Source organism: Solea solea, chromosome 5 (assembly GCF_958295425.1).
Source record: "Solea solea chromosome 5, fSolSol10.1, whole genome shotgun sequence".
Lineage (NCBI taxonomy): Eukaryota > Metazoa > Chordata > Actinopteri > Pleuronectiformes > Soleidae > Solea > Solea solea.
In genome coordinates, this window is record NC_081138.1 from 23,340,383 (window position 1) to 23,364,924 (window position 24,542).

At 41.8% G+C, this 24,542-nt stretch overlaps 1 protein-coding gene across 3 annotated transcripts in view; it reads left to right on the forward strand.

Moving 5' to 3' along the window:
• LOC131459313 (SH3 and multiple ankyrin repeat domains protein 2-like) overlaps positions 1-24,542 on the forward strand; it is a 145,217-nt gene that overhangs the window by 111,102 nt on the left and 9,573 nt on the right. The window contains exons 18-24 of one of the 3 annotated variants that reach the window (XM_058628983.1): positions 10,520-10,655; positions 11,444-11,524; positions 13,962-13,985; positions 14,893-14,931; positions 16,321-16,433; positions 16,611-16,716; positions 17,720-20,201. In XM_058628983.1, coding sequence (XP_058484966.1) covers positions 10,520-10,655; positions 11,444-11,524; positions 13,962-13,985; positions 14,893-14,931; positions 16,321-16,433; positions 16,611-16,716; positions 17,720-20,201 — 2,981 coding nt within the window. The remainder of the gene's footprint in view (positions 1-10,519; positions 10,656-11,443; positions 11,525-13,961; positions 13,986-14,892; positions 14,932-16,320; positions 16,434-16,610; positions 16,717-17,719; positions 20,202-24,542) is intronic. The other 2 variants (XM_058628985.1, XM_058628986.1) reach the window with 2 other exon arrangements.

Genomic DNA, 24,542 nt, shown 5'->3' on the forward strand with positions numbered 1-24,542 from the left:
CTATTTCCTGATCTTAATCGTTAATACATGCTGTGGTATTGTATTGTCACAAATTATTATGTGTTTTAGGGACTACAATACAAAAGCCAAAGTAAAGCTATAAATCATGAATATGTCAAAAAAACAGATTTTTGTAGGAAAACGCATTTATTACATCATATTTTATATATGAAACACAATTTCAAACTAACTACTGTATCTGTAGCAGCGACAGTAATATTGGCAACAGAAAAGGTTGGTGGTCACTCAATACTGTATCAGTGATATGCATGAACAGAGGAAGAGGAGCAGAGATTTAACTGTTTGCTGTCTTTACTGCTGCTGAGCTCCCTCTCTGCTGTTTGTCAGTAGACTGTGACAAAACAGATGAAAATATTGCATCCTTACATGTTTGTTGAACAGTCCTACTTTAGTGTTTAAAATGAGTCGATATTGAGAATTATTGCGATAAATTGTACATTTTTGCTCTTGAATTGTGGTTTTAAACTTTTTTTATGGACAGAAAACATCAAATACTGAAGCATAAATATGTCTCACATCAGTAAAACATTAATAATTGTGGTTAGGTTAAGGTTATGGATAGGGTATTAACTGGTTATGGTTACGCTTTGTTTAGACTCTCCAAATGAATGGAGGTCAATCAGTGTCCTAAGAAGAACAGGTGCACAGACCTGTGTGTGTGTGTGTGTGCGTGCGCGCGTGTGTTTGTTTGAACATCTGTTTTTGTGTCTGCACGAGTTTCCCTCTTTAACGTACATTAACTGAACAGATCCATTTGCATGCATGATTTAGGGCTTGGCGGAGCGTCACTCTGTTATTGCCTCTCGCTGCTTGGCAGGAGGATGCGCGCACACTTTCGATACACAAACATTCGGATCACTTTCTTAAATGTGTGGGTGCTTGTCGTAGACCCCATCCGTGGGAACACTCGGCGTCGGCGGCTTTGTGTCAGTGCAGCTTGTTGACTTTGCCTTTGTAAGACGACTGAACGACGGATAGATAGTGTGAGTGTTGTGTTCGCTTTTGTGCTGATGCTGCTACACTTGAAAGGCCGAAGGTTACACAGGTCATAAGTGACGTCTTTGTTGTGCACTTCTTGCCCTTCTTTTATTCACAGAGTGAGACACACACACACACACACACACACACACACACATGCGCAGGCTGAGCTCTGGTCATCATTACTGGCTGCCGTCCTCTGGGATCATCTAGCCGCTGTTCATTAAACCAATGGGTTTAAAATGAACAGAAGGAACATTTCAAACACTGCGGCTTATAGGGCTGAACAATTATGGGAAAATATTGGTGCTGGGCAGCATGACCAAAAATGTATACAACGGTATTTTTTGTGTTAACGTAATTGCATACATTCATGCTACTCTCAGGCGTGTTTTCTGATAAAGTTCTGGAGTAAATTAATTATTCCTGCAATTACCACCACAGGTACGTCTCTAGCTAAGAGGTCTGCAACCTCCAGTATCAGTAGAGCCATTTTTGACCCCTCTCCATCCACAGTATAATTAATCTGGAGCCGTAAAAACCTAGTTGACCCATAAAATAACATAAGATCATGTAGAAAGTTTTACTTTTAAATATAATAACTAAAGTTTGTTGCATTTGTGAAATTTAAGAAGTACAAAGAAGTACACTTTAATTCATTTCATGTATATGTAGCTGTTGACAAAACAAAAAAACACACACACAAAAAAAACAATGTAGGCATGTGTAGACTTATTTGTATCCTTCCATTATTTGTGGAAAATTGATCAAATTAAAAGATGTTTAGATTTTATGTAGCTCATGCTTCAGAAAAATGAGTATGTGGATCCAAATGTGCACTTTTTCATGTACACATGAACTGAATTTAGGTTTTTAAATATTGCATTTGACGTATACATAGGATGTGACGAATATTTTTAGTTGACAAAATGTTAAAAAAATAACTTGTATTATATCACCTTGATCTCTAAATAAGAGGTGTTGTTTTCCTTTCAAAGCTACAGGGAGCCACAGAAGAGCCACATGCAGCTCTTTTGGATGACTTGAGTTATGTTATACTGAAAAGTTTTATTGAACAGTAGTGCCAAAAAAAATCCTGTCTACTGTACCTTTAGAGTTGTGTGTGTATCAGGTGTCTGCCATCATGAATCTCTTAGAGGACACACACAATCAGTCAGTCAGTCATGCAGTAAGCAGTCTTTCACATTTCACATTTTTATGGGTACGGGCAGTGAGAGAGGCCGAGGTTTATGTTAAGATAATAATCTCCGGGGTACCTATGGAAACAAATCTCTTTTTTGTTATTATTTATTTATTTATTTTTATTTTTTAGTCCACTGACAGTGTGTCGTCCTGAAGGCACAACGATTCTACATGCGGTTAAATATAGAAGAGCGAAACTGCTGTTGTTGAAACCAGACACACTGTCAGAAGTCTGCAGTTGCTGTCTGACCTCGTTTTTTTAGATTTCGCCCCCAGTTTTCGTCCGACAGTCGGTTTATAATACAACATTCATCCGTCCATACATCATCTACTTCTTTATCCTTCACGTGGGGGGGTCACGGGGCCGCTGGCGCAACAATCTACAAATAAACATCTCTGAACACACACAGCCCTGGTTTGGTTCTGGCATTAGGTCGTGTCTCTGGGCTGAGATCCAACACACGTAGGGTTTCGGGACCTTTCAGCCCTGAACATTTGAACATGTCCATGTTGTGTGTCGTTATGAAAGACAATCAAGGACAGATCTGAGACAGCTCCCAACCTCCCAGCAAAAAGTTTGCCAACTATGATCCATGACACTGACGAATCTGGACGTGCGAAAGTACGGAGAGTAAATCATCAAGAGGATGAAGTGAAAGATAAGGGATAAATTACCTTAATAAAGTATCATACACAAAGCTTTGGACGCCATTGTTTATTTACAGTCTTCGCCTCATGATCCAGCCACTCTTCCTCTTAACGTCATCACATCAGTCATGGCACAAATGTATGGGTCTGTGATTGCCGTATGTGACATAGTGACCATCTTAACATACCGTATAGTCTGTATGTCTTCAGTCTAGTGGTAGTAAGGGTGCACAAACACACATACATGTGGTTTCTCCCTAACTTGTATTTGTCTTTTTAAGTTTTAAGCATCTAAAGAACAATTTCAAGATCAGCAAAAATGATTGGCTGTGATACATGTGACTGTATCCCGCTGAAACAGAGACTGTATTCCTTCTCTAGTTGACTAGAGTTAGGACAATATGTACTGACCTGCTGTGTGCTTTTTCAGAATGTTGTTGTCATCTATAGCAAACTAAATAATTGGATGAGACAGGCCTACATCCCAGCTAACAATTTCTTACCTTTTAGTTGCAGGAACGTTCCCTGTATGTTTGCCCTAGGTTGTCCTATGGTTGTCATGGAAAGTTTTCCTAAAGTTCTTCTAACGTTAGCTTTTGGTTGCACATTCGGATCCTAGAACATTATTCATTATTAACAATGTTACTTTTGTCACAACCTTCATTCAACCTTTGTAGAACATGCTTTTGGTGGTATTAACATATAACAACAATATAACGAGGTTATGATGTGGTACCATCAATGGTTCTAGACAATGGTTCCAGATGGTTTGTTACATTTCAAGCAGTACAAACTCAGGTAATTGTAACGTAGCTAAAGATGGAGCGTTATGACTGCATTGGATTCATTTAACTTTCTTTTGGGATTGGTCAAGTTTGAACAAAGACACTCTCCTTGCAATTTTCATTTTTCTATAATTAGATGTCATTGTATGTCCACTGTTGTGCGGTTAAAACAGCTGCAACATAAAATGTGTTGTTTCCTGCTCATTATGGCATTCATGAACATAGTCACACATATGCACACACCTTTGTGCGGCTGTTAATATTCACTGAAGCATCAAATATGTATTTATCCACAGCTGAAAATAGTGCCTAACAAATGCACTATTTACTCCTGTAAACAAGACTGTTTGTAGTTACAGTGGCAGCTGCTTCAGGAAATAATTCAAAAGCATACGCTGGGTTGAGAACACAAGCTATGTAAACTAAATCAGTATAATTTCTAATATCTTGAAAAATAAAAACAATGTAATCCTATCTGTTTAAACATCACGTTCCCTCGACATGTGTTTTCACAAACAACCTTATTTACCAACTGTGGGCAAAAAAGATTTGGGGAAAATTCGATTTTGGTAATGTGATATTGGAGAAGAAACTAGCTATTGTCCTTTGTACAAAAAAAATGTTATTAACTGTGTTAAAACTAAGAAGCAGCGGATGAATCTTATTGGTTTGATATTTGAAGCACATGACGATCATCCTCACTCTATCAGTTTCATCAGTTCCCTCCTGAAGGAGTATTATTGGATGGGTCGTAATGCTGATTAATTGGGAGGACATCAGAAAACAAGAGAGGCATCTTTATTTGATTAGTGGAGAACAGCTGTTCCTAGATCAGTGATGGCTTCATTGATTTGAAATGTTATACCGCCTGCTTGTTTAAAGCAAATTCACTTCTTCACTTCTCAGTCAATCTTTTTTGAATTATTACGGAATATACTTGGGCTGGGTTAAAAAAAAAAGTATTTGCAAGTATGCATATTGACCTTCATTTGAAATCTGATATTGATTCAAAATCTACTTATATGCACAAATCTTGTGAGACTTTTCCAAAAAACAGAGACTTGGCAAGAAGCTTCATGAGACAGCAATAGTCTCATGTGAGACTATGTATTACCTGAAGAAATACCTTCTCAGGCTGCTTTTCAGAGCACATGTGACCAAAATATTTAGACTTTAATCTTTCTTAATGTCTGTCTACAAAGCCTGTGTTCTCTATCCGCACTTGATGACATGGTCAAAACCAAACAAAGACAGAGAACATCTTTAATCTAATCTAGATATTCCTGTGCGCTGCTCTCTGTGTTTGTGCCGACATCATGAGAACGGTGACAAACGAGGCGCCCGAGATGGTAATTACAGATGAAGGGAAATAGTTAAAGCGGGTTACAGTGGCTCTTTCAATAGCCTGCTCCCGAATCTACTTTAGCGAACAATGTGTCCACAGACTACGAGATGGGAGCCTGATGGTAGCATTACTCCCTCTGTTAATTGAAAGTTTCAGACAAGTCAGCAGATATGATCCCAAGCTGTTTGGGTTTATGCGACACTCATTATTCATTTCCACAATGTCTGTGATATTCTTCTTCTTCTACGGACGTGTGGAAGATAGCATGCACTTGCTAGCACACCTTCTCAATTGCTAAACCCAGACAGACTCGAAGTTTTCTTGCTGCAAAGGCAACAGTGATAACCACTTAAAAAACAGATTTATTTATATCCAATGACCTTTCATGGCCCACCAGGTGGCCGTGGCCCACACTTTGGGAAACGCTGCACTACACTTTATTCGTGCTTCATATAAAGACAAACATTTACTTCTTATTCTTGTTTACAATCATTTAGTTAAACAGTATTTAAAAGCATTAATGTAACTACATTGTGGTCAAATTATAATGTTAACATTTTGTACAATTTGCAGCATTAGTTTTGTGAATATCTCTTTCCTAACCAAGGAAACTGAAATATCTGTGAATGAATATAAAATATCTATCTTATATGGAATTGAATTGAATCCAAATTTATTTCTAAGTTTAGGGAATAGGAATTGATTTGATTTAGAAAATCCGTGGTGATATCTAGGCTTGGTATATACACTGCATGTTGTGTGTTTATGTTTCTGCAGTATTTACTGCCTGCAACAGTAAATCCCTCTTCATAGACCCCAGGTTACATCTGGAGCCAAAAATGGTTTGTCTCATATCAGCCGAGGGACTGAAGCAGAGACGGAGGCAGCACTTCCATCATTTTAGATATAAGAAGGCCAAAGATGGTGATGGAGTTGAATATTGTTCTTTAAAGCTCAGGTCTATAAGGTTGAAAAAGTCGTCAAAGTATCTATTCTATTGTTTTTATTACCATTATATTTATTATTTTCTATATTCGTATGATCCTAGTCATTCCAATTACCTTTACTTTTGACTGTCTTTATTGTTTCTGCCTCTTCCTTTTGTTCATAAACCACTGTAGTGTTCCTGCTTTTCCGCTGCCATCGCCCCGTCCTAGTCTCTGATTGGCTTGGTCGACGAGAGTCGTCGCAACTCTGATCAAATGTCACAGCTTGCCGCCCACCGTAAACACTTTTACACCAATCTATCAACCTCTTAGTGGAAATCAGGAGTCCCTCACACATGCTGCTGGGTGTACACAAATCCCACAAGTCAATGCACTGAGATGACATGATATTCAGTCTTAAAATAACTCGGGAGTGGAAGCGTTGTTTCCTATAAATAATTCATTTCTAGGTGCAGCGTGCAGAGAGCAGCATGCCTGAGTCCACTGTGCTCAGGGAGCGAAAAACAACAAACTGTCAAAATGAGGCTATCGACTAAATCCTTTAAGATGGCTGCAAAGACGTCCATTGACAAAAACACTCAGCAACATCCCCATTCAATGATGAATGGTATCATCCACTGCCCACCCCCCACCGAAGCCCACCCCTCTTCACACGATAACATTCTTGGCACCAGTCCCACCTCCAGTGGTATCGCACAGCAACTGTCGCCTAGCAACCGGGGACATGTTGTTCCGTACTGTGTACACAGTCATAATGCAGCTTTTAAGAGCAGCGCTGAGCCGAGTCACAGGAGACTGAGGAATAGTTTGCTGGAGAGTGGAGGACGTCAGTGAGATGAGAGCGGGGGCTGCAGTGTGGCAGCGACCGCAGTCTAGTGACAGGGTGAAATGAGGGTCTGTGGAGTCCACGAGGCCAGGATGCAGAGTGTGCAGCCCGACACTGAAGCCTTAGTGTGGTGTTACACCCTTAAGATGAGAGACTTTTAAGTATTTAACCCTTTGCTTTGAGGATAAGGAAACACTTTGCGATGCAGCTGGATGCACGCAGTCTTATCCAGCTACAGCAGGATCGCTGATGTCATTTCCAGTCTGCACAGAAGCTGTCGCAGCAGTAACCTTTGTCCTGGTTTAAGAACTGGTTTCTGCCTCCTCAGACTCTGAAGTTTTTAGTTACAGACTCCATCAAGCACTAGAGGGAATTTCCTTTCCTCTAATCTCAAACATGCATGTGCTGCAAGGTTTAAAAAGAATGAAAATTCACATATTACTGGGTGTAGTTAAGCCCTCACGTCTCTCACGAGACCTCTTAGGGAAGCGGTTATAAACTGAGGGGAGAGTGGTAGTGAGAGGCAGTGTATTTAAATAATCATGGATATTTATTTCAGCCTAGTTTTTATGTCAGGATCAATGTTTCTCCATCGTTAGCACTGAAAACCATTGATTACGGTGGGCAACATTCTGAGTTTACTTCGATTACCTTCACTCCACCAGTGTCTCCTTCATCCCGTGTAGATTTGTAATTAAGTGAGCATTTTGCCAAGTGACTAAAATCTGTTTTTCTTGTATCCCTGTTATAGGGGTGGTCAAAATGTCCTCCTCGTGCAATAAGATAATCGATTCTCCAGGGCAAATGTCGATAAATTGCGATAATACCAGTCCCTGCCAGTTTGCTCAAATGAGGGGAAACTTTACCTGGCAGAAGAAGAGGGTCTTTGCAGCGGGATAATGGTAGAGAAAGCTATGTTAAGAGAGGCCCCATCCACGTTCAGTACATAGACTTTATGCACATTATATTGTGAATAAACAGAGAAATCCTGCACTTTTTAACTTTTCACGGACGTTAGGTTTTCTTTCTTTGAACAGTCACGTCAGGAACGGCTCCGTATCCACGCAGATAGTCTGCTACCGACCGACGTTCCAGACCATTTCTCTGTGTTTGGGTTAAACTGGCAGTCGACACGTTCCCCGTCCTGACACAGGAGATAGTGAGGTCTCGAGTCACAGTAGTTTCCAGAACCCTGATTATTTTCTCAAAACTTGAAGTTAACAATAATGTGCGTGCGTGTGTGTCAGGTGGAGTGTATTTGTGTCTGTTGCTGCTTTTGTCACGTGTTTTTTGGATGTGTGCCAGTAGGGTAATGGCTGCTATGAACCATCCATCAGTCCCTTCCACTCTAGCGTGTGAGCGGCTTATTTGTCTCTGTGGTCACTGGCTCACTGCTCTGTCCCCTGACTGCTCCTCTCTGACCTGGAGCCAGCCAGGAGAGTCAACAAGACTAATTCTGTCTCTCAGTGTCCTTACACTCCAATATCACATTGTAGTCGTTACAATAAAACATTTTTCTAATCTTCTTTCCATTCTCCAACCCACCAACGAGGGTGGATGTCTGAATAAATAAAAACACAAGCACGCGTGCAATAATATTGTTAATCACAGTTATATCGGTCGTGATAATTGCGACATGAGATATTCATGCCGTGCCATGCCTAAAGCAGACACTGTCTGTTTACATTAATGAGGACACATCAGCCGTTAACCCTCTCCTGCTCCGACAGGCTGGATTAGCTGCATGTGATTACTGATGTGATTATTGCGTCTGCGTGTGGGTCAGATTATAAATGATATATCACATTAGTGACTGTCAGCGAGCGAGGCGGGAGCATGTGCATCGCAGCAGATTTATTGAGATATCAGTTGCAGATGCTGTGCCGCCTGTGTTCGGCTAAATGGGGCGATGATGCTTAATGTTGTGGAACTGTTGTAATGGTTATGATGATGATGATCGTGTTTGTGTGTGTGTGTGCGTGCGCGCGCGTGCGTGACTAGACGACACGTTGTTCACTCGCTCAATTAATCACACGCTCTAGTGGCCCGTTTGTGTGTCTGTCGTGTGTTCACAGCAGAATCAATACCTGTGGAAACTCGTCAATATCACTAACGTGCTTGTAACGGACGGCGAGGCATTGATCGTCTGTCCAGGTAGGAGCAGACGATCAGAGCTCAATAAAGGTCCATTATTATTACTTTTTCATTTCAGCTCCTTATAAATAAAACTTAAATAACAAGTGAAACTTCAGTTTCCAGTTAGAAAATAATGTCTACTAACAAGATAAAGTGACAAACATATTCTTAAAATGTCTTTAATATTAATCTGACTTCAATCTGGCACGGATTTTATTAGGCAAGCTTTTTATTAAATTATGGCTGTGCAATTAATCGCAACTAGAACACACACATTCAGTGGAATCTCCGTGTTAAACACACACAGCATGAGTAAAGATATATATATATACTGTATATACAATATACACCAATTTATTTTAAGGTCAATTCAAAAGGTTCATTTCATTTTTATTTTTCAACGCCACTTTTTCATGTGCAATAAATTCCATTTGTTTCAAGTTCAAGTCCATGAGTAATTATTTGAAATAATGCTGATTTAAAATCCCAAATAATTGTGATTGTGAGTTTTTCCATAATCAAGCAAACAACCAAAATCTGTTTTTCGACCACATACAAACACACTTCAAAAAACCTGGACTGTCCCTTTAACTATGACTATTACGTCACTTGGTTTGACTCGAGAATTTAGGTCAACAATTTGTGTAGTTGACGCCGGGAGCAGCAACATTTAGTTTCTTGTTATTGATCAATAATAACACCTGAGATCCCAGCGACTGTAAATCCGACTGACAAACGTGACTAAGTGTTTTTGATTATTCTGGATTTTGCAACATTCTTTAAAAAAAAACAAAAAAAAAACAGTGATTAGTGCATGAAAGCTGTTGCTCTGATCTTTGTTCCACATGTCCTTTATCCCCTCATCACTGTGTGTGTGTGTGTGTGTGTGTGTGTGAGCGTGTGTCCATCCTTCTAGCATAGTTGCATAAGAGGGTTGAAGACAGTGCAGATTACATAAGGCTTCCCCTGTATGCTGGTGTCTTTATGTGTATGTGGAGTCTGAGAACCTCTGTGTGTGTGTGTGAGAGAGACAGACAGACAGAGAGAGAGAGAGAGACAGGGACAGGGAAGACAAGGTCATGCTGAAACAGCTGTTTGCTCCTTTCTCTCTAATTAACAAAATGTCCACTGTTGTGAAGTCAAAGCAGCGCTTGTTGGAGTCCAACGAGATGAAATAAACTCTGACTTTGAAAGTGATCCGATGCTTGTGTTCAGACATCACCAACGCGCCGGTAACAACACAGCGGAGACAGATCTGTTGACCCGCGTAGAGTTACATTTTAAACCAACTCCTGTCTGTTTAGCGGCTTTACGTTGCTCTTTTTGTTGTTTATTTATTCTTGTGTAAATAAATGATATTGTTTCTTCATGCTGGTAGACAGCTACAGCCATTCCAGTGATAAATTCAGTGATATGTGTTCTCCTTCAGTGTGTTTGGGTTAATAAAACAAAAAATAAAGAATTTAAAATGCTCCGGTGTTGCTTCAAATATTTAAAGAAACACAATAGATTTCTTCCTCTCCTAACACAGGCGCTAAATACGTACATGTGGCAGGATAAGGGTTTGGAAAAGCTCTTTCATTTAGTCGAATCTGTCGTCCATGACTTTGCTGCCGTGTGTTTGTCGCAGGTAAACCAGGAGAACGTGGTGAAGGTGGGTCACAGGCAGGTGGTCAACATGATCCGACAGGGAGGAAACCGGCTCCTCATCAAGGTCGTGACAGTGAGTCGGAATCTGGACCCCGACGACACGGCGCGCAAAAAAGGTACGACAGATGTGTGGAAAGTGTTTTTCTGGCACCTCCTATACAGTCACACCTTTAGTGACTCAGCTGTACACTCTGTTCACGGTGACAGTGACACACACATACACACACACACACACACACATCAGATCAGTTTCCCTAAGAAATAAGGCTGAACATCACTCGACGGAGGTGATTTACAGCTGCTCAGCTCATTTTGGCTCGAATGATTTGAACACCAGAAGCTGTTTGGAGATTATTTATGCTCTGTGAAAGTTTTTACTAACAGTATTCGCCTTCATGTTCATACAATCAGAGAAGGGCTGAAATACATTACCTGATTAATCGATTGTTAATCGATTTCGAAGTTAATCAATCACTATTTTTAGTGGGTTTTTTTTAAAGAATTTATTTTAAAGTTTCTCTGATAATTTCTCTGAAATTCTGGTTTCTTTGCCCCATATAAGGAAGATTTTGGTTTGTGGACAAAACAAGACATTTGAGATCATCGTCATTTCCATGTTTGAAAAACACTGATCAACATTTTTCAACATTTTATGGACCAACTGATAACATGATTAATAATTAACGGGATTCGTCGATTATGAAAATAATCGTTAGTTGCAGCTTAACAATTTCATTAACAACTTTTCTAGAAAGATTGCGACTTTATACTTAAAGTTCAGTATGGCCCTAATTTTTTATTTTTATTTTCTTGCTTGGGCTACCAAAATCCTTGGTTGACATTGAGTTACATTGCTCACAGGTAATAAACTTTGGTCACATCACTCTGACTCTGTTTCCCTCAGCTCCTCCACCACCAAAGAGAGCCCCCACCACTGCCCTGTCAATGCGCTCCAAGTCCATGACCTCTGAACTGGAGGAACTTGGTAAGAGCATCCTGGTTTTCCTTTTACTCTCCTCGTGATGACGATGACGGCGTCTAACAGCACCTCTCTCTTTTTTTCCTGTTCCTGTGTCTTACTCTCTTTGATTGGTTAATGTCTCTGTAGTGGATAAAGGTAAGCAGTTGATACTGCGCAACCTTCCGCTGTACATTTCACCCCTGACTGCAACATCCATCGGCTCACAGTGTCTGAATGACATCGCTGCTCCATCACTTGAGCACGTTTGCTTTCGTTTGCCTCATAAAGACAAGACGTCTTCTTTCTCTGTGTCCGGTCTCATTATGCATGAAGCGCACAAGCTTCAAAGTTTGCCGCTGCACACGTGAGCTGCTGCTGCTGCTGCTGCTGCTGCATCAAGCAAATAATGTTACTATGACAACGTTTCTGTTTTATTTGTATTTGTGTGTGTGTGTGTGATGACGACAATGATTCTCTCACCTGGTGACAGACATAAGAGTCAGCAGAGGAAGAGACACGGTGGAAGAGAGCATCGACTTAATCTGAAAGATTTAGTCATTCTAGAGTGATTGTGGTGCTTTTGAAGGCATCTAAATAAGATGAATTGTCACATCGAGTACAGTCATGAACATAAATGACAATTTATGTTATTTAACCTTTACATTTCTACAGAATCTTCCTTTTTTTCAGTGTTTTTCTCCCGTTTTTCGCTCATTTTCTAGTTGTGGTTGTCCGCTAGTGACGAGTGAAGCTGATTAAGAACAAATATGATCAGTTGTTTGTTCTGTCACTTACGGAGACAAACGTAAGTAACAAAGAAAGAGGCTTAAACTGGAGTTACGTGGAAACTGTTTTGTTTGACTGAAGCAGCAACAAATCAAATTGATCCAATTGACCTTAATTAAAGGTCAATTAAAGGCTTCCTGCTCTGTGAATATTGCACTTGTCGCCATGATGACATTAAACGTAACAAAATATATTATGCAGCTGTAATATCTGTTGACTTTCTCCTGTATGTAAATATTTGCCTTCCCTGCTTCAGTCAGAAAAAATAGATTATTTAAAAATGAACGGAACCATCTCATCCTCCTGTAACCAGCTGCCTTGTGCTCCTTGGCACCGATGCCATGGAATAGTCTCAGTGTTAAATACATGACACTACGTTCATTTGAGTGGTTAATATTGCTTAAATTTATCGATTGATATTTCCATCAAAATCAGCTCGGGGATGCTCTTCCTTTCACCCTCATTTCTCTTTCAGCTGGGCTGTTCTAAATATTTTCAATGGACACGAGCTTTGGGTAATGACAGAAGAACGAGTGCGAATACAGACGGCCCAAATGAGGGTAGGAAGAGATAGAATGTGGAGCTCAGAGTAGAACCACTGCTCCGCCATGTTGCGAGGAGCCAGTTGAGGTTGTTCCCGTCATCTGTTCCGTCCTAGGACGCCTCCTGGACGATTGGAGGTGTTTCGGGCATGTTCTTCCGGGAGGAGACCTCGGGGGCCGACCCAGGACACACTGGAGGGATTATATCTCTCGGCTGGCCCTTGGGTTCCCCCTGGAGGAGCTGGCAGAAGTGGCTGGGGAGAAAGCGGTCTGGGCTTCCGACCCGGATAAACGGAAGACGACGGAATGGATGCAAATAGCTTTTTTTTATGACTGAGGGGGATAAGCACGCATTAAGACTTGTGGCTCGTGTGCATCTGTCACTCAGGCTCTGTTTCTCCTGAGAGCAAACCATGAACAGTAATTCTGTATTAGACTCTGCTGCCGGTTCTGTTCCCAGCTTCCTCAAAAATATGTTGTTCCATTTGTGGACAGTATATAAGAATTGGTGACATCTAATGGTGAGACTGCAGACTGTAGCAAACGAAGGACTCGAACAATCTCATTTTTCTTCTTTTGCATCGTAAGCTTCCGCCTCAAAACATGAAAACGTACACCCTGTCTGGTTTGTCTGTTCGGGCTGCTGTTCAGGAACGTGGTGGCACAGGACGACGGCCTTGCCTTAAGTACATGTAAAAGATTTTGTCTAACTTTTTTATTTCAAAGCGATTTCACCCTGATACAAACATACTTTGGCTGGTGTGTAGTAGTAAGTATCAGATTGACAGAATGCTGTGCAAAGGAGAGATGAACGGCGAGTAAAGGGATGAGTGACAGATGAGGGAACCGACTTGAGTTGCAGGAGAAACATGTGTGGTCAGCTGGTTTTTCCTGATCCGCTTACGTGGCACATTTACATTTCACTCTTTATACGGTTTGACTTGTAAAAGTGCTGCCCTGTCGTCTTCATATTTACATTTTAATGTGCTTCTGCTGCTGGAGCACACATTTAAGTAAGGGATCAAATACAGCGACTGAAACAAAATTATAAGACAACATCACAAGGGTTTGTGTCCAAGAAAAAAAAAAAAAAAGGTTTGAGTCTTGTTTTTATTCTTCTGTTGTTTCCTAAGCCACTCTAAGGAAAAAGAAAGGTGGTAAGTTACTGTAGGCATGTTTAAGTTTGATTCCAGTGATCGGTTCATGTTACACACTCTCATCACTGTGATTCACTAACACTGCTCTTTTCTTTGATTTCATATTTATAACGTTTTGTCTGGCCAGCTCATTTGGCTTTCAGTCGAGCCACGTTTCGTGTCTGACGGCGCGTCTGCATGCGTTTTTGTGTTTTAAATGTTGTCGCATGCTTTAATGTTCTGGTGGTGTCGAACGCAGCCATGTTGAAGCTCCTCTGTTGCTTCTCTGCAGCCACTGTGTGTCGTTCCCACTCTTTTACTGGACTCGTATACAGTATGTTCCTGTTCCGATGATGAGTAATCCTACGATTATTAAATGAATGAATGAATGACTGTCCTTGGAGTGTTTTCTATACGTTTCAAGGCAGGAAGACCCACAATCTGCATCTGCTCTGTTTAAAATCCAGTGTGCATGCGTGTGTGTTTTTGTGTGTTTTTATGACCAAATGAATATTATGTTTGTTCACTTTACTTGACCAAAAATGAAACATACTTTACTGTCATGTTTCTTTTCTTAGTTTGATTCTACTCTCCAATTTTCGTTGTAGGCTTATGTGATTGTGTGTGTGTTTGTATGTGTGTGCGTGCGTACGTGTTTGTGTGTGAGGGAGGTTTATTCCAGGAAATGCTTTACTCTGAGATTGTCCTGGGTTTCCATGGCAACCGTGTTGCATGTTGTCCAAAATGCTGTAGCTGTGCAGGTTGCAGAGAGAGAGAGGAAATTGACGTTTGGAGGAAATGTATTGTTGTTGTTTTGTGTGTGTTGTGCTTGTGTATTTTGTATGTTTTCGCTGTAAACATAGAGAAGGTCATTGATGCTCCTTTCCTCCCCTTTCCTCCCTCTCCCACTCCTCTCCTCTGTGTGTAGATGCGCAGAAGAAGAGGATTGTTTTCCAAGTCACTCTAAGTAATCACTGCCTTAATGCATGGAAGCTTTCTAAAGCATTGATGCAGGGTTGATACAGGATGGCCCCGTTCAGACCTGGCGTCCAAGTCGGTATTGCGTGATTCAAAAGTGTTCAGCTCTAAGTTCAGATGTGAACATCTTGAATGCGTCACAAATTTTGAAGGCATGTACTTTCTTTTAATGTTACAGCTATAGAGTCGTGCATCCATCCACTCGGTCTGGTAAAAATAGGATGTCAAACAGTAATTCCATCCGTGTGTAACAGCATACAGTGTGGGGGACAAAAGATATTATCACAAGTGGTCACAAGAGACACATCCAGGACAGATTTTGTAGATTCCATTGACTCCTATCTGATTTTATCTCCCGTTGATTTGACTTTAATCAGAGCTTTTTCAAGCCTGTGTGGACGCAGAAATGTTATCATCAAATTCTTATTTTCAAATCAGATATGTGCCAATCACTACCACACAGACCACTCAGTGATCACATATTCACGAATACTTTGATTCTGTTGTGAAACAAGTTACATCATTATCGTACAACGTTATACATCTATTTTGTCTCCTACATCAATTCTGAGTTGTCTCACATATAGTATGACATTTTCTGTCATTGTTGAATACGCATGCAAAACGGTATTAGTGTGCATGCATGCTGTTTGAGAGGGCAGTCACATTCAGATGCAAGACACTTTTAGTCATGAATGTGAACTGTCCTGTCGGATTTGAATTGGATTTGCGCAATCAGTCTGATAATCTGAACGAATCCCAGGTGTGAAAAGTCACGTTGTGGAGCGTTCTCCACTTCTGATCAGATCTCTCAGGATAGATGTCGACGCCAGGTCAGAACAGGGCCAAAGAGGCTAGGTCTGGGTTAGCATGTAGCTTCTCTGACCAAAACCCTGCAGGTGAACTCTATTTATCTGATGAATCATCACACACCAGAGGGAAGTTCGGTTCTGCCAAGTTTGCCGTTGACACCTTTCCCAAAGGAAAGGGAAAAAAAGACTGGTGGCAAACTTGAGGAACTTCACCTTCATCTCTCATTTTAGAATGAATAAGGAAATGACTCTACAAGTTGGATGGTGCTGCTGAGTCGGCTGTTTGAAAAGAACTTGCACGGCTTCCCAGGCTGGACATAGACACACAGCATTTCATCGTCCATGTCCTCCTGTTCGTAACCCCACCCACCCTCAAAACGTCTTTCAGTGTTTTCTATATCAGTTTCATTGCAGCTCAGGGTGGAAACATAGGGAGGAGGCACAGTGAATGATTAGCTTGCGTTTGGCCCATGAGAACTTTACAGGCTTTTTGCACACTAGCACACTACACTCACGCTTTTCGTTTATGTTGTTCACGGATTACGCGGGTTCGTGTTGTCTTGCAGACAAAGTTGAAGAGATGACACATGCCCAGAAGAGCTCACCTGTCGATATGAAGATCGCTACAATCAAACCACGCCCCTCCAGTCGCTGCTTGGTTACGGCCGCTGATATGAACGTAAGTGAGCAGAACTGAACCTTATGTTTTAATTTGAGGGTGTTGATGAGTTTTCAGTCTTACTGCTTCTTTTCGCCCTGACAAACTAAAATCCGTTGCTCTCAGGTTTGTAATACAAAAGAGCTAATGAAAAATGTGTGTTGCTGGATGTTTCATTAACAAAACTATGTTTTGCAGTCCATGTATCATGATCGCCAGGGAGTAGCGGTGGTTCCACCTACTGTGCCAGGAGCCTTCCTGGGGATACCTGAGAAGGGCACGATCAAAAAGCAAAAATCAATAGGTATGATTTATATACAGTCATTTTGGCTTGAAGTGCATGTCCTGCTTTTTGTGCTTTTAGCTTGTCGTAATGTTCTACTAATGCTTTGTGGATTTGCTCCAGCAATATTGAAGCTAATTATAGATAAATTAGAATGATCCAGTCAGCAAAGTGTGCTTTGAGGCGATAATATTGGAGGTCATTAAGCATATGCTGAAACCTCATTCTCAGTGCTGAACTGGAGGGACATCGTGCAGGCTAATGTTACTCACAGCTCTTTTGATTTGCAGTGCCATCATTATTATTACAAAAAAAAACACCTGCATATTTCACAATAATTGCAACGAAAGCACATTTAGCATGTATTATGGTCAGCTGGGAAAATGTAAAACAAGGGAAGTGGTCTTTCCTGAGAAATAACTAGCGTTCTTCATTGAGTAATAGCCCCGAGCAGCCCTCGGCACATATTCCCCAACCTCTACAGTTGAACCACTACATAACTACATGTATAATAAAAGGAGGAATGTTACTTAATAAAACTGGCTAAATAAAGTCGTATAAATGGACACATACTCTTCTTTAGATACACTGAAGATTCTTTTTTAATAAATCTCTACATTATCTAAATGTGCCCAACCCTTTTTTGTCTTTTAATTAATATCGTAGTAATCAAGATTACATGACCCTTTTAGAATATTCACTGCTGCTGAAATTATTTGATTTAAGGGCCTTTAATATATGTGTTTATTATTGTTCTTATTTCTGCTGTGAAACCTTCGATTGGTGAAGTAACTGCTCAAATGAACTTGTAGCAGGATACATGTTATAGTTGTTTACTTGTCTCATTCGCTCAGCCTTTGACAAATTTCAGAAACATCGACTTGGATTAATGAGTTAGGGAAAGGCACTTCAATAAACCAGACATTAACTGAAGAATAAGAGGTCATTCTGGAAATAGAAAAAAAAAATATGGCCGTCTCCCCCAGGTCCTTACATCATTTTCTTTCCGCTCCATTTCTTCAAGGTTCAGAAGAACAGGGATTCCTCACGCCTCCCCTACTCAAGTTCTCCCGCAGCCTCTCTATGCCTGACACCTCAGAGGACATCCCTCCTCCCCCAGCCATTTCACCCCCTTCACCACCTGCCTACAACTCAACTCCTGGCCCTACAGGCAAAGGCTACGGCACCACAAGACCCAGCTTCCTTCAGAACTCACCCAATGCAGTGACGACCATTAGCCGAAACACAGATGTTGGTACGTTGAGGCGTGGCTATTTTCGCCAGAGCTCCGAGCAGTTTGAGAGCCCACGTACTCGAGGTCGCACACCAGTGCCTGAGAACCCTTACTCTGAGGTGGGTAATAAGAATCTGTATGTGCCAGCAAAACCAGCTCGAAGGAAGGGCATGCTAGTAAAGCAGTCCAATGTTGAGGACAGTCCAGAGAAAACGTGTCACATGCCAGCAAGCCCCTCAGGCCCAGTTTCCATGCCTACTACACCTGTAGAACGAACATGCTCATCCATCCCCATACCCACAATCATTGTCAAGGAGCCTTCCACCAGCAGCAGTGGCAAGAGCAGCCAGGGTAGCAGTATGGAGATTGAGCCCACCACCCCTGAACACCCATCTCTTACGCCCACTGTTAGTGGAAGTGGAGGTCTGCGTCCTGAAGACACACTTCACTCTTTAAGCAACCCTTTTGCTGCTGCTATTGCTGGGGCAGTACGGGACAGAGAGAAAAGACTAGAGGCAAGAAAGAGCTCAATTGCCTTCCAGTCAATAGACATTGGGGATGATGAATTTAGTAGTCCAGCACCAACCCCTCGCCTGCGCCAGTCAAAGTCCATCGATGAAGGCATGTTCAGTAGCGATGAGCGACTTCGAAGGATATTGGCCCCTCCCACAGAAAGACTTGGTCGTCCTGTTGGGGGTGGTAGTGGAAACATGACTGATTTTAATACTCCTGAGCCAACAGTTGTACGGGAACCTCTTAACACCAGAACAGGCCAGTGTCCCAACTTGGATAGCCCTGTTAGTCTCCCAGCCACTCCTAAGAGCCACTACAGGGCCAATGGAACCTACCTCCACCCTGTAACTGGCAAACCCTTGGATCCAAATTCTCCTTTAGCCCTTGCTCTGGCAGCTCGTGACCGGGCCATGAAGGAACAACAGAACAATCCTCAGAATCAGCCACAAAATCCTCCTCAGGTTCAGCAAACCCCAAAACACGAAGCACAGTCCCTTCCAATTCAGTCAAGCCACAAACCAGACCTCAACCAACCTCTTTTTATCGACACCAAACTACGCTCTGGGATTGAGACAAGTTTTGCTGCAATTTCCTCAGCAACCATGGGGCGACCAGGCCGAGGCGGCCTGCGGAGGCAGATGACAGAACAGAAGTATGAGTCTGATGGCGCAAGGGAAGAGCGGCAGCATAAAGCTGTTGAGGAGAGAAAAAGTGCACCAGCAGATGTGACAGACACATCACAACTCAAATCAGCCGGGTTATTAATGGTCCACACCAGCACAGAAGCGAGCAACAAGGCTAACAGCCCAGAGGTGGAGGGGCAGGACAGCAACAGGCCATCTGAGCTGAAGGACCCCAACCAACCTGATCCTCACAATCCTTCAACATTCTCCTCAAATCCCCAGCCACCTTCATCGCGGAGGAGCATTCCATTAGGTGAATCCATGGAAGAACCAGTAAAGCTGCCATTCCGCATCCCTCCACCCCCTCTGGCCTCTGTTGATATCGATGAGGAATTTGAATTTACTGAGCCCCTTCCTCCTCCACTGGAGTTTGCCAACAGTATTGACATTCCTGATGACCAGGCCAGTGCCATTGCAGAGTTGCTTAAGCAGCAGAGACGGAATGGAGGACCTTTATTACCTCCATATCATGCACACGCCCCGCCACCTGTAACTGACAAACGTATGGCAAACAGTATGCCCCCCTCATATCCTCCTCCTCCACCTGACCCAGAGTCAGGGGTGGGTGACTCGGGCATTGAAGAAGTAGACAGTCGCAGTAGTGGGGATCCTCAGCACATGGAGACCACCAGCACAGTTTCCAGCATCTCCACCCTATCTTCAGAAGGAGGCTTTTGTGACAGCGCTCTGGAGAGCCTCTATGCCACCGCAGATGGACATGCCTTCCTGGTGGATCGGCCTCCTGTGCCACCCAAACCCAAGGGCAAGTCTGTCATCAACAGAACATCACTTTACCATGATGCTCTCATTGAAGAGCCCCCAGAATCCTATGGTTCACCACCTCAGGCGCCTCCACCGTCATCTGCTGAACCTCCTAGGACTCCCACTCAAAGGACATCCAAGCTGTGGGGCGATCAGCCCCCTGAGCTGTGCAGCCCCCCATCTACACCGGACAACAAAAACACCATTATTACTGAACTGAGTTCTATTCTGCAGCAAATGAATCGCGACAGGCCATCCAAGCCAGGAGAGAGCCTTGATTCCCCTACTGGGACCAGGGGAGGTTTTGGCACAAGGTAGGTGATAAGTCAGTCCTTATTTCCAAACTTTCTTTTTCTTTTACTTCTCTTCTTTTTTTTGTCATGTCTTTTTGAAGCATTATACTCAAGCAACCACAATGAGTACATCTATTGTAGTAAGCAGTACTTGACTAGTCAGTGGTTATGTATTTAAGACAGGAAATATTCTCTTTTAGACATAGTGGTCGAACTGATAGCTTGGTTTTTCTTTTTTAAGGTGCCCTGATATGTATCATAAAGAGAAAGTGTCACCAGTTTTTTTAGGGACTATGGGGATGTTTGCAATCGAAGATTTAACTGTGACAGGTCGCAGATACTGCATGTTGTGCCTCTTCATTTTACATCAGATATACCAAGCCTGAAGTTTATTGCATAATCAGCACACATGTCATTGTGCTTACTTACTTACTTAAGGGTTTTAACCATGTGCAGTATTGTTTGTACATACCATGTCAGGTTTACAGATGCACATTGCAGTGGATTAACATCTTAAATGAGGGTAAATATCTGCCTCTATATGTGTTATTGTTTGGTTAGGAGGTTGTTACAGCTCACCTGGTTTGTTCCGAGTTGTGTGTGGGGTATATTTTAGAGCTTCAGTGAGAACTATCGGCAAATATTCAAAGCATCGGTGCGGTGTTGGGCAATAAGAACAAAAAGTCTTTGTGTTACAGGTAGTGTTTTAGCTGTTATAATACAAATACTTACAGTTTTAAGATCGTCAAACATGAAACTAAATTTGTGGGTGTTGTTTTTGTAAGTGGTCACACTGGCCCAGTGTTGGTGCTGGTAATGTTAGGTAATAGCTGTGATTCATTAAAGTATTACAAAGATTACATTGTTATGTGAGAATAATTCATCATAATAACCACCACCTTGTGATGAGGAAAGTGGAGCAAAGGGGCTTTATGGGCAAATGCTATAAAACTTGATTTGGATGTTGATTTTCTCAGTAACAGTCATAGCATTATATACACAGTATATACAGTACAGTGTATTGTTGGTGAATACAGGTTTTGACATACTGTAGGTCTGTAAAAAGATATTTTTAGTATTATTTAATTAAAGAAAATATGAACTGATGTTGGTTTCCTTTAACTATGCCAATGATCAGGGAGCACATCCATATCCCACATAGTGTTGTACAATGGTTGGTATAGCAGACTAAAGCCATAGGTGTTAATATGGATTTTACAGAGCAACATTTTTGGTGGTCTCTGCCTATTTGAAGAGATTAGTCCCATTGTCAGACCTTCCCTCAAGACAAACACTTAAAGCCATGACCGACCATGTGTCAGTGGTAATGTGAAAAACTTTTTCTTTGACAACAGAAGTAAAAATGATTTAAATAAAGGCCTTATCTTTTTTGGCAGCCTCTTTTCATATAGTCTGTGTATCCTGGAGTAAACTGAATGTTTACTTGGATGGACGCACAAAGAACCGGTTGCTGCAGGCTATAAATAAGGTCAACACAATCGTTTACAGTTTGACAGCTCGTGATGTGTTAGTGATGGTTCATTGGGTAGAGTAAGATTGATTTCCTGTTTAGCCACATGTTTTGATCACTCCGAAGGTGCGGGGCTCACATTTGCGGTAACCGGTACAACGCTTTGATGGACCCTCCACCTGAATCAGCTCAGCTCATGTTTTTTTAAACTCGTCATTTCCCTGGTATGAGTTGGAAATGAAAAGCACGATGAATAATTAAATTCACAGCTCTCATACATGTTAAATGAATGCTCTCATCGCTCATCAGAGGTATAGACAGTGGAGGAAAAATGTTGATTCTTCTGAAAGCTACTGCCTTCAGTGTTGGATCAATGTTGGATCAACGCAGTGATGTCCATTTGTGGTAATTACAGTGAGGTGTCCAGCACCTGCTTACGTTCGGCTCTGTGTACCCGCCTTCACGCTTGAACTATCATATTATCCTCATTTTCATCCTCTGAAGTTGAAAGTCATGCCTGTTGACCTTTTACACCTTGTACTCATCTCATTTTCAGCTCATGCCTCCATCCTCATCTCCATTTCCTTCACCTCCTCTTTCTTCATGCTCCTCTGTGTCTCCCATCTTTGCAGGTAGGTTCCTTTTGCTGCTTTGACATTATGCTAAGGCCGCAGTCCCAGTGTTGTTCATTATGTTTAGGTCACTGTCATTTGTTACATGAGGTTCCAACCAATGAGGAAATATTAAAATACTGCAGCTCATTTAAAAAGTATAAGTAGGCAGCATATATTTGTGGTTGTTGATTAATTATTCTACAATAAACTTTCGGTTTAATCTCAATCAAGTAATCTGAGAGAGATCCAGACCTCTGCACCTTGATGTGTTCCCAGTCTTGGGCGAAGTCTGGCCCGTGCAAGGATATTTTGACAAATCACATGGAGCGTTCAGAGATAGAGAGGGTTTTCCTTATTGGCTGTTTGACTAAGCAGCTGCACACATAGTAGAACTTCCAGCATTGATTCTGCCTATGCTGAAAAGCAACCTGAAAAGAGATGCAGAGATTGCCAACTGTGTCACAAGTATTTTGCCCCAGAAAGCAAGACATAAATCAAAATATGACTCATTTGCTGCTTCCTTTTATTCACATACAGTATGTAGGGGAAAAGTGTATGTATATTCAGCTGTTTTTCTTTTTTTCTACTTTTATTAAAAAAAAAATGTCCAGACTGCAGACAGCTGTAGCCGTCACTTACGCTCTCGTCACACGATGAGTTTGGTGCACATCTTTCTTCACAGCTTTGTGAAGCAGTCATATGATATAAAGGGTTTATATTTTGTGGGGCTTTTTGTGGTTGTCTTTTTTCCATGCAGTAAAGGGCGATATGGCAAAAATATATCCCGTTTCTATCAATTTTCTTTCTCAATTTTGCAGGTTTATTTAACACCTTCGCTGATCAGACCCACCTCTCCCTGTTTAAGAAGATGCAGTCAGTGCCTGTGCATAAAAGCAGAAGGACACAGACCATTGTTATCTATTTTATAAGTAATAAACTGTCTTCCTGCCTGTCGACACATGAGCCCTGGTACTCTTTAACATGAAAGGATCTACCTGTTTTCTTTATCTTCCAGTTATCTTTCTTTATCTCTGCTTTGCTGCTGTCAGTGTTGTGGCTCAGTGCTGGTGGCACCTGTGTGTCCGTTCAGTGGTGAAGTCGAGATTTCTGGTTTCCTCTTATTGTAACTTAACTTTTAACTGCTATGTGATGTTGTGAGTCTTTAGAAACATGGCACATTCTTTGACTTTTTTTCCCTCTCCCTGTGCTGCTTACGTGTGATCAGAACAGCTGTGTTTGGAATAATAATCACAGTTTTTCGTTCGGTTCTGAACGTCACCTTATATTGTTTTATTTCCTATTTCCTATTTCCTTATTTCCTACCTTTGGAAAATGTTCAAAATAATGTGAAACATCATCATGAATATTGTCATGATAAAATATTGCCATATCATTTTAACCTAATATTGCCTTTTTTCCCCAAGAAATTTGGCTTTATTTTTCTCTCGACGGCCCCCTGCTGACCAAACCAGTCTGGGCCATGTCATTTGAGTTTCAGAGCCCTGGTCTAGGAGAAACCTTTCTAGTATCCCACAACGCTTTTTAGATTAGGAGCCAGAACTCCACAAAGAGGAGTTGCTCTCTGCTCAAGAGAGATGTGATTTGTCGCTGAACTTGTAAAATTGAGCTGAATTGAATTACTGCGAAGCTGAACATCATGTTTGCTTGTAATCTGGTCGCCTCCATTGTTCCTCTGAAGCATCTGTGTGTGTGATTCACACGTCAGAGAGAGATTATGGATGGGGAGTTAGGGTTAGAGCGCCCTGTCGATGAAGGCCTGTGGCGAGTAAAGGTGGCACCCCCACTGTGACCATCAAACAGATGGTCACAGAGAAAGAACACACACACACACACACACACACATACTTGGTGTTACTGTATGTTACAATCAGCACCATCAGATTTTTTTCTTTGGTCATTTGAGTTTTATTTCCCGTCTTTGTTCTTTCATTCTATTTTAGCCTCCCAGATTAAACGTGCGTTGGTTGTGCCCGTGGACGAAAGGGTTGCCTAGCAACCAGCTGATGAGAGCAGTCTCTAGGCCTGCAGTGATGTCAATCTGAGTCAGGGGAGGGGTGTTTGTGTGTGTGTATGTGTGTGTGTGTGTGTGTGTGTGCGCATTGGTGTGCATACGTGTGTTCATGCGTGCATGCATGTGTGAGATGAATTGAGGATGGCAGATCTAACCCTCAGCAGAGTTCAACATCATCTCCAGCAGATCACGTGCTGCGCTGCTTTAGTAGGCCATGATTATGTAACCCAGCAGAGCAGAGTCAG